This window comes from Schistocerca nitens, chromosome 4, assembly GCF_023898315.1.
Source record: "Schistocerca nitens isolate TAMUIC-IGC-003100 chromosome 4, iqSchNite1.1, whole genome shotgun sequence".
Taxonomy (NCBI): Eukaryota; Metazoa; Arthropoda; class Insecta; order Orthoptera; family Acrididae; genus Schistocerca; species Schistocerca nitens.
In genome coordinates, this window is record NC_064617.1 from 909,448,886 (window position 1) to 909,464,495 (window position 15,610).

At 44.2% G+C, this 15,610-nt stretch overlaps 1 protein-coding gene across 1 annotated transcript in view; it reads right to left on the bottom strand.

Moving 5' to 3' along the window:
* Window positions 1-15,610, bottom strand: part of LOC126252655 (cytochrome P450 4c3-like) — a 42,005-nt gene that overhangs the window by 14,071 nt on the left and 12,324 nt on the right. Inside the window, exon 3 of the mRNA XM_049953557.1 lies at window positions 1,857-2,093. Coding sequence (XP_049809514.1) covers window positions 1,857-2,093 — 237 coding nt within the window. The remainder of the gene's footprint in view (window positions 1-1,856; window positions 2,094-15,610) is intronic.

Here is a 15,610-nt window from a genome sequence, read left to right on the forward strand (position 1 = left end):
TTGACACTGCATCACAGACAGGAGCGCCTGTGATAGTGTACTCAACGACGAACCTGGGTGCACGAATGTCAAAACGTCATTATTTCGGATGAATCCAGGTTCTGTTTACAGCATCATGATGGTCGCATCCATGTTTGGCGACATTGCGTTGAAAGCACATTGGAAGCGTGTATTCGTCATCGCCATACTGGCGTATCACCCGACGTGATGGTATGGAGTGCCATTGGTTACACGTCTCGGTCACCTCTTGTTCGCATTGACGGCACTTTGAATATTGGACGTTACATTTCAGATGTGTTACGACCCGTGGCTCTACCGTTCATTCGATCCCTGCGAAACCCTACATTTCAATAGGATAATGCACGACCGCATGTTGTATGTCCTGTACGGGCCTTTCTGGATACAGAAAATGTTCGACTCCTGCCCTGGCCTGCACATCCTCCAGATGTCTCACCAATTGAAAACGTCTGGTCAATGGTGGCCGAGCAACTGGCTCGTCACATTACGTCAGTCACTACTCTTGATGAACTGTAGTATTGCGTTGAAGCTGCATGGGCAGCTGTACCTGTACACACCATCCAAGTTCTGTTTGACTCAATGGCCAGGCGTATCAAGGCCGTTATTACGGCCAGAGGTGGTTGTTCTGGGTACTGATTTCTCAGGATCTATGCACTCAAATTACATGAAAATGTAATCACATATCAGTTCTAGTATAATATAATTTGTCCAAAGAATACCCGTTTATCATCTGCATTTCTTCTTGGTGTAGCAATTTTAATGGCCAGTAGTGTATATCGATTCCAATTATTCAAAATTAAAGATTGTGTGGTAAGAGCTTGGCTCTGCAGTCCTTAGAGCGATCAGTGAAATCAACTCTGGCGTCTTACTGCATGCGAGTGTCTGCCCAGAATAATCACGAGTCCCATCGCCAAGCACGGTAATTTATAGGTGAAAACTGGATGCATATAAGGATAGAACTTGGTGGGGCATCGCAACTCCCAACATCTACAACCATCTTCTCAAATGAATCTTTCTCTCACAATCGTTGGTGGGGTAAACCAAGGTTCTAGCACCGGGCAACTGCTTCTCAGCACAAAGTTAGGATGTTGCGTCCTCATTTGCATCTGCTGATCTGTACATGTAGTGCATGCCCATCATTTCAGACACTGAATACAGCGTTGTGACATGTCATGATGGAACTTATTCTTAAACTACGATGAGAAAACAAAACAAATGCCTTGACAACTGTAAACAAGAAAGTGAGAAAAACAACGCATTTGAGGTAAATTGCACACCAGGAGTCAACGAAGTGAATTCCTTTCACACTTCCCTAAGGAAAAGGATTTTTCGACCGATAATCATATGAATTTTTTGTATTGTTTTGAATTCAAGAGTCAACCCCTAAAGTTTCGGATACATATTTTATACACCCTGTACAGCATTTAGCTTCAAATGATGATTGTACACAAGTATCTAAAGACTTTTTGCTGCTAGTCTGGCGGAAGAACAGTTTTGATTTCGTGAATAATTTCAGAACAAACGAGACTATATCGGCCTTACAAGTCGTCATACTAGATATGTCGAAGAAAAACACATTCCCATATTTATGGTGCATCATTTGTTCATTTTGAAACACGTTCTAAACAAAAAGGAGAGCAGAAGGTTATCAATAACTTGTACATAAAACGGCAATCATAGCAGGTGAAGGACATGGCAGTGGATCAGTAACAGAGAATGGAGTAAGACACGACTTTCGCCCAGATGGCTGGACTTGGTGCATCTAATGAAAATAAAATAAAGGGTTTGTACAACATCTATAACTGTACGTTACGTTGATAAGTCATTCTAGTGCATACCTTAACAATGGCATCTATGACCGTGAGCTGGGAGAGGTCAGACACAGTGGCTGGCCTGAGGTAGTCGCCTCCAGACCCGAACACGTCGTCCAGCTGCCTCTGCGCCGCGTCCTGCCACTCTGGGTGCAGCCCGAGCAGCGCCAGCGTGAAGCCCATGGAGGCTGCGGTCGTCTCCACAGCGCTCAGGGTGAGGGTGCGTATCTGAAGCAACAAGCCGCAACACAGCTGGTGGAAGTTCTAAAATATTAGAATATCTAGAGAGTGTGCAACACAGGATTGGTTACTGTGAATGACACGAAAACACATTCATTAAGAGAGAACTCCGTAAAGAGGTTGTGGGGATCAGTTCTGGGGTGACAAAACACTTAACACATTTTCTGACCGCCTTTCAAGATAAAGGTTAAGTTGTGGCTAGTAGAAGATACTCTTTCAAACATCTAATCTACATCTATACTCTGCAAACCACCGTGAGGTGCATAGCTGAGCGTATGTTCCATTGTACCAGATTTAAGGTTTCTTCTGTACCATCCACGTATGGAGTGCAGGAAGAATGATTGTTTCGATGCCTCTGTGCATGCATTAATTAATCTTATCTTCATGATCCCCATGTGAGTGATACGTACGGGGTTGTATTATAGTCCTAGAGTAACCATTTAAAACCGGTTCTTGAAAGTTTGTTAACAGATTTTCTCGGGATAATTTACGTATATCTCCAAGAATCTTCCTGTTCAGTTCCTTCACTATATCTGTGACACTCTCTCGTGGGTTAAACAAACATGTGGCCATTCGTGCTGCTCTTCTCTGTATATGTTCAATATCCCTCTCAGTCGTACCTGGTACAGATCCCACACACTTGAGTAATATTCTAAAAATGGTCACAGGTGTGATTTATGAGCAATCTCCTCTGTAGAGTGCTTGCACTTTCTCGGTATTCTAAAAATAAATGGGTTATGCAGCATTCTTTGTGAGTGTGGGTACTTTTGTACTGGTCAGTTGCAACATAACATTGCTGGCCACACCACAGGACTTTGACAGTTCCAGGGTGGGGTTTTTTTCTAGCATCTACCTGGGGACTTAGTGTTTCCCTAAAATGTCTAAAGTGGTCTGTGTCCGGAACCTACTTCTCTCACGTAGAGACAGGCGTATTCCAGTTCCCTTTGGAAATTAGTTGGGTCAAATGGCTCTGAGCACTATGGGACTCTACTTCTGAGGTCATCAGTCCCCTAGAACTTACAACTACTTAAACCTAACTAACCTAAGGACATCACACACATCCATGCCCGAGGCAGGATTCGAACCTGCGACGTAGCGGTCGCGCGGCTCCAGACTGTAGCGCCTAGAACCACTCGGCCACTCAGTCTGGCTGGAAATTAGTATGTGAAAAGTCCTGGTAACGAGCAGCAGCTGTTATTGGGAGTACGGGAGCAGGAAATGAGCAGTGTAAATGTGTGAATTCCACTCCTGCGGCTAAGTGCCTGAAAGCCCTGAGTGTTATAACAATTTCCGTGCAGCTTCTTACAGGCCATGAAGTAAATAAGTCAGCTAGCGTAGGAGGCCCGCCGTGGGTCCTATGGTGAGATGACGGTGTTTAGACGCCTTCAGCATTTGCAAAGTCCATAATTAGTGAACTTTAATGATCAACAAAGTTGTTTTCCCAGTACATAAAGCATACAAGAATATAAACAGTCATTCCTATGTGTGGCATTCTCTAGAGTTCTAGGTGAGTGTCAGACTTTAGTGGGTGTGCACGAGCTTGGCAGGTAGCGTCCATATATCTGACCATGGAGCCATTAGGTGGCTGGCGTTGGTGTTTAATGGAGGTTGTGGGGTGTAACTGTTGGTCGAGTCTTCAGACCAAAGTCTCGTTTGGTGCAGCTCTCCGTGTTACTCTATCCTGTGCAAGCCTCTCCATTTCCAAATAAATACTGCAGCCTCTATGAATCTGCTTACTGTATCCAACTCTTGGCCTCCATCTACGATTTTTACCCCCTCACACTAAATTGGTGATCCCCTGATGTCTCAGAATGCGTACTATGAACCAATCCCTTCTTCTCGTCAGGTTGTGCCACAAATTTCTTTTCTCCCCAATTCCATTCAGTATTTTCTCGTTAGTTACGTGATCTACCCATCTAATCTTCAGCATTCTTCTGCAGCACCAAATTTCAAAATCTTCTGTTCTCTTTTTCTCTACACTGTTTATTCTCCGTGTTTCACTTCCATACATGGAACACTCTATCCAAGTACTTTCAGAAAGAGTTCCTGACCGTTAAATCTACATTCAATGTTAACAAGTATCTCTTCTTCAGAAACGCTTTTCTTGCTATTGCTAGGCTACATTTTATACACTAAAGAGCCATAGAAACTGGTATAGGCTGAATTATTCAAATAAAGACTTATGTAAGGAATACGGCGCTGCGGTCGGCAACCCCTACGTTAGACAACAAATTGTTTGATCACTTACTACTGCAGCAATGGTAGATCATCAAGATTTAAGCTAGTTTGAACGTGGTCTTACAGTCGGCGCACGAGCGATGGGACACAGCATGTCGGAGGTAGCGATGAACTGGGGATTTTCCTGTACAATCATTTGACGAGTGTACCATGAAAATAAGGAATCCGCTAACACATCAAATCTCTGACATTTCTGCGTCCAGAAAAAGATCCTGCAAGAACGGGACCAACGACGACTGAAGAGAATCGTTCAACGTAACAGAAGTGCAGCCCTTCCGCAAACTGCTCCAGATTTCAGCGCTGGACCGTCAACAAGTGTCAGCGTGCGAACCATTCAATGAGACATCATCGGTATGGGCTTTTGGAGCCGAAGACCCACTCGTGTATCTTTGATGGCTGCACGACTCAAAGTTTTATGCCTCGCCTCGAACTGTGAACACCGACATTGGACTGTTGATAACTGGAAACATGTTGCCTGGTCAGACGAGTCTCATTTCAAATTGTATCGCGCGGATGGACGTGTACGAGTATGGAGACAGTCTCACAAATCCATGGACCTGCATGTCAGCAGGGGACTGTTCAAGCTGGTGGGGCTCCGTAATGGTGTGGGGCGTGTGCAGTTGGAGTGATATGGGACCTCTGATATGTCTAGATAACACTGTGACTGGTGACGCGTACGTAAGCATCCTGTCTGGTCACCTGCATCCATTCATGTCCATTGCAAATTTCTAAGGACTTGGGCAATTCCAGCAGACAATACAATACTCCACACTTCCAGAATTGCTAGACTGGCTCCAGGAACACTCTTCTGAGTTTAAACACTTCCGCTGGCGACCAAACACCCGACATATGAACATTATTGAGCATATCTGGGATGCCTTGCAACGTGCCGTTCAGAAGAGACAGTGCTAAAGAGCCAAAGAAACTGGTACAGCTGCCTAATATTGTGTACGGCCCCATAGAGCACACAGGAGTGCCCCAACACGACGTGGTATGGACTAGACTTGTCTGAAGTAGTGTTGGAGGGAACTGACGCCATGAATCCTGCAGGGCTGCCCATAAGCCCTCAAGAGTACGAGGGGCAGAGATATCTACTGAAAAGCACGTTGCATGGCATCCCAGATATGCTTAATAATGTTCATGTCTGGGGAGTTTGGTGGCCAGCAGAAGTGTTTAAACACAGAAGATCGTTCCTGGAGCCACTCTGTAGCAATTCTGGACGTGTGGGGTGTCGCATTGTCCTGCTGGAATTGTCCAAGTCCGTCGAGTATGCACAATGGACACGAATGGATGCACGTGACCAGACAGGATGCTTTTGTGCTTGTCGTCTGTCAAAGTCGTATCTAGACGTATCAGTGGTCCCATACTACTCCAACTGCACATGCCCCACAGCAAAACAGAGCCTGCATAAGGTCGAACGGTACCCTCCTGACATGCATGGTCCTTGGATTCATGTGGTTGTCTCCATACTCATACACGTCCATCCACCTCACACAATTTGAAACGACTCTAGTCCGACCAGGTAACATGTTTCCAGTCATCAACAGTCTATTGTCAGTGTTGAATGAACGAGGCGAGACGTAAAGCTTTGTGTTGTGCAGTCATCAGGGGTACATGAGTCGGCCTTTAGCTTCAAAAGCCAATATTGATGATGTTTCATTGAATGATTCGCACACATACAGTTGCTGATGATCCAGCACTGATATCTGGAGCAATCTGCGGAAGGGTTGCACGTCTGTCACGTTAAACGATTCTCTTCACACGTGTTGGTCCCGTTCTTTTTCCGGCCACAGCAATGTCGGAGATTTGATGTTCTACCGGATTCCCCATATTCACGGTACACTCACGCAGATGCTTTGTCTCATCGGTCGTGCGCCGACTGTAGCACCAAGTTCAAACTGAGTTAATTCTCGATAACCTGCCACTGTAGCAGCAGTAAGCGATCTAACAACAGTGGCAAACACTGGTTGCCCTATACACTGGGCTCTCGCTAATGTGACCCTCAGTGGTCCGGCCTCTCAGTAATTCGGCTCACATCCAGCCTCTAGTCGCTCAAGCAGAAATGATGACGCATACAGTAATGAGTTCTCGTGTGTTGCAAAGTTGTTAGTTTAATACAATGTTAAATAATACTACACATGTTTGAATTTGTTACTTTTTTACTGTTCAGTATCAAGGCTTCCAAAATGAAGCACCGTATGTTACATGTCAAATAGAAACTCGAAATTAGAGATAAGGTGAACTGAGCTTCTTCACAGAAAGCCATTGCTGCCGGGTAAAATGTTGTAGGAGAAACTATTTACGACCAAACTTTAAAAGACGAAAAGATAATCAAAAGTGCGCAGAAAAGTTATGATGAAAGTGATGAAGAAGAGGACATAGGGGGAAATAACGTCAAGATACGTCACACTGCTGGTACTGAAGGTGCAGACATCTAGGTGGAGTGCATTATGCAAATACAACACCGATTTAATGCTTGTTAAGTCGTTGTGTGATAAAGCATACAGCTGACGCGTATCATCAATGTGACAACTAAAAATGTGAGACATGTTTCATATGGATACTACTGTATAAGTATACGCTCAAGAACTTAGTTTTCTATGAAAATGAATGTCCCTTTGGATATAATAAAGTATTACGCCTATTTTACACTAAATTTAAGACACTCTCAACAATCCGTCACTTCCGCTAATTGGTGACCCATATGTGCAAAGAATGGCTAGATTAGCAAGAGTCCAGTGTATAGACGTTGCCGAGCGCAATATTCTGCCTGTTTACATATATCTGTATTTGAATACGATATCCAGGGTGTTTGAAAAAGAATTTCCTAATTTTAATGTATCCTCGAATCTGTATAAAGTGACGTACAATATTCTAGTTCGTCGTGTTTGATTCATCAACTCTCCACATTTGGCTCCCCTGCAGTTGGCGCGCCTGCTTGACCTTGAGACGGCAGGAGTGCTGTTTTTTTTCGTCTACGCCCTCAGTTCAGTCCAGGGGTGCATGTAGCGCAGTGCAGAGCAACTCAGCAGCAGTGTGTACTCTACACCTAGCTGTGCAGTGTGTTCTTTCACTTTCTTTTGGGGCCACATAAAAAATGTTGTGTACAGTGAAAAGACCAGAGACATCAATCATTTATGGGAAAGAATAGTCGCCGTGGTTGGAACGTTACACCTGAAATGTTGGAGAATACGTGGCAAGAAGTGGAATATCATCTTGACGTGTGCAGGGCTGCAAATGGATACCATGTTGACATCTGCTAACGTAACAAAACTTGAAGGAATTCTCATTGACGTAATTTTTCATTAATTTCCTCATTAAATTTATACTTAAAACTAGGGTGTTCTTTTTCAAACACCCTTCATATATATATATAACAAAACTTGTAAACACAGCTATGTGCTGTTTCGATTTCTTCCTCGCAGTAATATTTAACGGTAAATAGGAAAGTCGTAATTGTGGCTTAAGGTCGTATGATTAGATTGCCTCTAATGGAATCTGAATCGCCACAACTTAGTATTAATACACGTGTGCGGATTAAAATGAGCTAATTACTGTCTGTGAAGCTGCTGTCCTCACAGACCCAGCAGCAGGAGAGCTCTCACACCTCAGATACCAATGATACCAACCAATTTACCCATTTATTTTAAGTGACTTCAACTCTCATCCAGATTTCGTTGGCAGTAACAATAAACAAGGCTTAATGTAAGAGAGGGGGGAAATAGATACGCAGATGGAAGGGGGGGGGAGGAAATGGACGCAGAGAGGGGAAGGAGAAGATGAACCAACAGAGAGCGATGGAGGAGATGGAGGTGGAGAGAAATAGGGAGAGGAGGGGACGGTCAGAGAGATGGGGAAGGAGGTAATGGACAAAGAGAGGGGAAGGAGTAGGAGACGGACAGAGAGAGTGGGGAAACGGGAGTAGGACGTATATCGAATTCGCATACGTAATTAGCAATTGCAAAGCTTTTCCGTGTTTGCTATTGCAATTATGATATGCAAAAAAGGGGCCCAACACATCGTGCTGAAAATCGTTTGGGGTGCCGTATTTGTTTACATTTTCGCCATATATACGGCGAAAATGTAAGCGAATACGGCACCCCAAACGATTTTCGGCACGTTTACATTTTCGCCTTATATATATATATATATATATATATATATATATATATATATATATATATATATATATATTTGTTGTTGTGGTCTTCAGTCCTGAGACTGGTTTGATGCAGCTCTCCATGCTACTCTATCCTGTGCAAGCTTCTTCATCTCCCAGTACCTACTGCAGCCTACATCCTTCTGAATCTGCTTAGTGTATTCATCTCTTGGTCTCCCTCTACGATTTTTACCCTCCACGCTGCCCTCCAATGCTAAATTTGTGATCCCTTGATGCCTCAAAACATGTCCTACCAACCGATCCCTTCTTCTAGTCAAGTTGTGCCACAAACTTCTCTTCTCCCCAATCCTATTCAATACCTCCTCATTAGTTACGTGATCTACCCACCTTATCTTCAGCATTCTTCTGTAGCACCACATTTCGAAAGCTTCTATTCTCTTCTTGTCCAAACTGGTTATCGTCCATGTTTCACTTCCATACATGGCTACACTCCATACAAATACTTTCAGAAACGATTTCCTGACACTTAAATCTATACTCGATGTTAATAAATTTATCTTCTTCAGAAACGATTTCCTTGCCATTGCCAGTCTACATTTTATATCCTCTCTACTTCGACCATCATCAGTTATTTTACTCCCTAAATAGCAAAACTCCTTTACTACTTTAAGTGTCTCATTTCCTAATCTAATCCCCTCAGCATCACCCGATTTAATCTGACTACATTCCATTATCCTCGTTTTGCTTTTGTTGATGTTCATCTTATATCCTCCTTTCAAGACACTGTCCATTCCGTTCAACTGCTCTTCCAAGTCCTTTGCTGTCTCTGACAGAATTACAATGTCATCGGCGAACCTCAAAGTTTTTACTTCTTTTCCATGAATTTTAATACCTACTCCGAATTTTTCTTTTGTTTCCTTTACTGCTTGCTCAATATACAGATTGAATAACATCGGGGAGAGGCTACAACCCTGTCTCACTCCTTTCCCAACCACTGCTTCCCTTTCATGCCCCTCGACTCTTATAACTGCCATCTGGTTTCTGTACAAATTGTAAATAGCCTTTCGCTCCCTGTATTTTACCCCTGCCACCTTCAGAATTTGAAAGAGAGTATTCCAGTTAACGTTGTCAAAAGCTTTCTCTAAGTCTACAAATGCTAGAAACGTAGGTTTGCCTTTTCTTAATCTTTCTTCTAAGATAAGTCGTAAGGTTAGTATTGCCTCACGTGTTCCAACATTTCTACGGAATCCAAACTGATCTTCCCCGAGGTCCGCTTCTACCAGTTTTTCCATTCGTCTGTAAAGAATTCGCGTTAGTATTTTGCAGCTGTGACTTATTAAACTGATAGTTCGGTAATTTTCACATCTGTCAACACCTGCTTTCTTTGGGATTGGAATTATTATATTCTTCTTGAAGTCTGTGGGTCTTTCGCCTGTTCCATACATCTTGCTCACCAGATGGTAGAGTTTTGTCATGACTGGCTCTCCCAAGGCCATCAGTAGTTCTAATGGAATGTTGTCTACTCCCGGGGCCTTGTTTCAACTCATTTCTTTCAGTGCTCTGTCAAACTCTTCACGCAGTATCTTATCTCCCATTTCATCTTCATCTACATCCTCTTCCATTTCCACAATATTGTCCTCAAGTACATCGCCCTTGTATAAACCCTCTATATACTCCTTCCACCTTTCTGCCTTCCCTACTTTGCTTAGAACTGGGTTGCCGTTTGAGCTCTTGATATTCATACAAGTGGTTCTCTTCTCTCCAAAGGTCTCTTTAATTTTCCTGTAGGCAGTATCTATCTTACCCCTAGTGAGACAAGCCTCTACATCCTTACATTTGTCCTCTAGCCATCCCTGCTTAGCCATTTTGCACTTCCTGTCGATCTCATTTTTGAGTCGTTTGTATTCCCTTTTGCCTGCTTCATTTACTGCATTTTTATATTTTCTCCTTTCATCAATTAAATTCAATATTTCTTCTGTTACCCAAGGATTTCTATTAGCCCTCGTCTTTTTACCTACTTGATCCTCTGCTGCCTTCACTACTTCATCCCTCAGAGCTACCCATTCTTCTTCTAGTGTATTTCTTTCCCCCATTCCTGTCAATTGTTCCCTTATGCTCTCCCTGAAAGTCTCTACAACCTCTGGTTCTTTCAGTTTATCCAGGTCCCATCTCCTTAAATTCCCACCTTTTTGCAGTTTCTTCAGTTTCAATCTGCAGTTCATAACCAATAGATTGTGGTCAGAATCCACATCTGCCCCTGGAAATGTCTTACAATTTAAAATATATATATATATATATATATATATATATATATATATATATATATATATATATATATATATATGTGGCGAATATATATATGGCGAAAATGTAAACAAATACGGCACCCCAAACGATTTTCGGCACGATGTGTTGTCCAATAGATACGTGACATTCGCGTTGCGGCTCTTCTGCGCGCTCTAGGGGGCTCTACACGATATTAGGCAGGTGCACCAGTATCTTTGGCTCTTCAGTGTCTCAACGTAGCTCTTCTTTTCGTGAATTTGTGTAACTTTCCCAGAAAATTTCACGTCCCTTTGGACTGGTGATGAGCGCCTGTGTCCGATAGATCTGTGACATTCGACTTTTTTATCATGTTTCACCGCGTAGAGCACAGCTGTTCTGGACATGTGCAGAGAGCGCAGAGATCTTCACTGGCACTCATTTATATTCAATTCATATACTCTTGTGGATTAATTCAATACCCTATAAGAAAAAAAAAACTTCATCCCACCACGGAGGAATTATTCGAATGGGATGGAAATCAGTAGATGTGATGTACCTTTGTACACAAACGATTACAGTTTGAGAAAAATTAGATCGTTTATTTAAAATAAAGTGATTCATGAATTGAGAAATCAAGAATGCGTTGGTTCTCCTTTGGTCACTAGGCAAGCAGTTTTTTGGTACGGCAGTGACTGGTAAAGTTGTAGGATATCTTCCTGAGGGATAGCGACCCAAATTCCGTTCGACTGGAGCGTTAGATCGTCAAAATCTGGAGAGGGTTGGAGGGTCTTGCGCATAATGCTACTAATTTTCTGAATTGGGAGAGATGCAGTGACCTTGCTGACCGCAGTGGAGATTGGCTAGCGCAAAGATAAGCAGTAAAATCTGTCGTCGTGTACGATCGGGCGTTATCTTGCTGAAATGCAAGCCCAGGACGGTTTGCCATGGACGGCAACAAAACTCGATGTACAGTGTCGTCGACGTACCGCTGTGCTGTAAGGGTTCCGCGGATGACAACCAAAAGATTTCTGTTATGAAAGGAAATGGCGCTCCACTTCTGGTTGCCTGACCTTATTGCGGGCGACAGGTTAGTATCCCCCGCCGTCCAGAGCGTGTCCAGACACGTCTTTGCTGGCCATCGGGGATAGTTCGAATGGGGATTCATCACTGAAGACAACTCTACTCCAGTCAATGAAATTTCAGGCCGAAGACGTGTCTGGAGGCTCGCCAGACACTGGTGGGATACTAACCTGTCTGTTTCCCGCCATACGGCCCGGTATCGAGGAGTGATGGTCTGCAGTGTCATTTCGTTTCACAGCGGGACCCCATTGGTTGTCGTCCATGGCAGCCTTCCAGTGCAGCCGTATTTCGATGATATTCTACGCCTCGTTTCGTTGCCCTTCATGGCAAGTCATTCTGGGCTCACATTTCAGCAAGAGAATGCCCACCCGCAGACGGCGGGAGTTTCTACAGCTTGTCTTCTTGCTTGCCAAACCCTGTTTTGGCTAGGCAGTGCCCTCCAACCATTTCGGGATTTTGACGATCTAACTCGCCAGTTGGACAGAATTTGGCACGATATCCCTCAGAAGGGCTGGCCGATGTGGCCGAGCGGTTCTAGGCGCTTCAGTCCGCAACCACGCTGTTGCTACGGTCGCAGGTTCGAATCCTGCCTTGGGCATGGATGTGTATGATGTCCTTAGGTTAGTCAGGTTTAATTAGTTCTAAGTCGAAGGGACTGATGACCTCAGATGTTAGTCAGGTTTAATTAGTTCTAAGTCGAAGGGACTGATGACCTCAGATGTTAAGTCCCACAGTGCTTAGAGCCATTTGAACCATTTGAACCTCAGGAGGAAATCCAGCAGTTCTATAAGGCAGTGCAAAGAAGCCGAATAACTGCTTGCATAAGGGCCAGAGATTGAACAACACGTTATTAACTTGCTCGATTTGTGAAGCTCCTCCTCTTGAATAAATCATCAAATCATTCTGAAAGTGTAATGTACATCGCATCTACCAATTTCTGTCTCATTTGGTTAATTCCTTCGTGGTGCGTCGTTCTTTCGTGATAGACTGTATCTGCAGCAGTGGCACCAGAGTTGCAATATTGCAGTGGAATAATAAAATATATACTGAAGAAGCGGGACAAATGTTTGTCAATTACACCACCATGATGGGAAATAGTAAGTTGGTCCTCGCATATTATTCTCTGCCAGCTCACTAACATACAACATGAACATCTAGGATCCCTTAAATGTTCCTTGGTACACCTGAAGTTTCTTGTACATCTCTAGAGGTAAATTGTGTTTATGCTGACACAAGATATATACGGCGTGTTCGGAGAATGGACAGATGCTCATGTTCAGACAAGAGGAAACATAGTAATTTGTAGAGATATGAATGTAGAGTTCTTAAAAGATTCTGACAGAAAAAAATTAACACGAGTCATTATTTCGATGTTTCAATCTGATTTCAGTAATGAATGTTCCAACTAGCGTGCAGAAAGATAGCATGGCTCTAACCGGTATCATCTTTATAGTCACTGACAAACTGCCTATTGGCTTCTGTCTCGGGTTCTTCGGCCGACGTTCATCTAATGATTTTTCTGACGTTTCGCCAGCACGAGTGGCTGGCATTGTCAAAGCTTCACCCTCCATTGCCGGTGGTGAACTGGAGGCGAGCTCGCGGCCGCAGACTATATGTACCTGGCGCGCCAACGTCCGAGGGCTTCTCCGCGGTCATTTCCGGTGCGGTTCTCCTCTTGCTACCTGCGACGGTCGTTCGCTGCAGTACGGGAAGCCAGGATCCGTTTACCTTAAGGCTTTCCTCTTTCTTGTTGAAACTGTTCGCGTGTTTTTGGATTTCTACAGCTTCTCTGAACAAGCGCGTGTGATAGTGCTTCTCTACAGCCAGAACTTCCGTGTCGGCGAATTTTATTACGTGGTCGGTCTCATTCAGTGCGTGCTCTGCCACGGCCGATTTCTCCACCTGCCCCAACCTGCAATGTCGCTTATGCTCTTTGATCCTGGTGTTAATGGATCGTCCAGTCATTCCGACATAAACTTTTCCGCATGTGCAAGGTATACGGTATATTCCCGACATTGCAAGTGGGTCTCTTTTCTCCTTCGCCGATCTAAGACACTCTTTGATCTTCCTTGTCGGTTTGAAAATCGTCTTTACGCCGTGTTTGCGCAATATACGGCCGATTCTGTCCGTCACTCTGGGAATGTATGGCAGAAAGGCCGTACCCGACATTTCTTTTTCTGGTTCCTTACTTCGCCGAGTGTTTAGCTCTGTTACACTTCTAATGTAATTTGTGGAGTACCCATTGCTCCTCAGAACAGTTTCCAGGTGTTGCATTTCTCGTTTGAGGTGTTGAGGCTCACATATTCGTCCTGCTCTCGTTACGAGCGTACTAATCATGCCTCTTTTCTGGCTCGGGTGGTGGTTTGACAGTTTGTGCAGGTATCGGTCAGTGTGTGTCGGTTTTCGATACACGCTGTGTCCCAGGTTTTCGCCGTCCCTTGTGACCAGCACATCTAGAAATGGCAGTTTCCTGTCCTTTTCTACCTCCATGGTAAATGTTATGTTGGCATGGAGGCTGTTCAAGTGTCTCAGAACAGCTCGGTGAATTCCTGAGACACTTGAACAGCCTCCATGCCAACATAACATTTACCATGGAGGTAGAAAAGGACAGGAAACTGCCATTTCTAGATGTGCTGGTCACAAGGGACGGCGAAAACCTGGGACACAGCGTGTATCGAAAACCGACACACACTGACCGATACCTGCACAAACTGTCAAACCACCACCCGAGCCAGAAAAGAGGCATGATTAGTACGCTCGTAACGAGAGCAGGACGAATATGTGAGCCTCAACACCTCAAACGAGAAATGCAACACCTGGAAACTGTTCTGAGGAGCAATGGGTACTCCAAAAATTACATTAGAAGTGTAACAGAGCTAAACACTCGGCGAAGTAAGGAACCAGAAAAAGAAATGTCGGGTACGGCCTTTCTGCCATACATTCCCAGAGTGACGGACAGAATCGGCCGTATATTGCGCAAACACGGCGTAAAGACGATTTTCAAACCGACAAGGAAGATCAAAGAGTGTCTTAGATCGGCGAAGGAGAAAAGAGACCCACTTGCAATGTCGGGAATATACCGTATACCTTGCACATGCGGAAAAGTTTATGTCGGAATGACTGGACGATCCATTAACACCAGGATCAAAGAGCATAAGCGACATTGCAGGTTGGGGCAGGTGGAGAAATCGGCCGTGGCAGAGCACGCACTGAATGAGACCGACCACGTAATAAAATTCGCCGACACGGAAGTTCTGGCTGTAGAGAAGCACTATCACACGCGCTTGTTCAGAGAAGCTGTAGAAATCCAAAAACACGCGAACAGTTTCAACAAGAAAGAGGAAAGCCTTAAGGTAAACGGATCCTGGCTTCCCGTACTGCAGCGAACGACCGTCGCAGGTAGCAAGAGGAGAACCGCACCGGAAATGACCGCGGAGAAGCCCTCGGACGTTGGCGCGCCAGGTACATATAGTCTGCGGCCGCGAGCTCGCCTCCAGTTCACCACCGGCAATGGAGGGTGAAGCTTTGACAATGCCAGCCACTCGTGCTGGCGAAACGTCAGAAAAATCATTAGATGAACGTCGGCCGAAGAACCCGAGACAGAAGCCAATAGGCAGTTTGTCAACAAGTGGCCACGAAAGCCTTAACAATTTTATAGTCACTGCTCAAACTGAGAAAAAAAAATTTGTATTCAACAGTTAATGGACTGTCTGCTCATGATGCACAGTTAACAGAAAAAAAAACAATGTAGGACCTTACAGATGTGAGGTGTGTTCATACAAAGCTATAAGGTTTATTAATCAGATCAGGTTAAAATGCTTTAACAGAAAGGAACTGA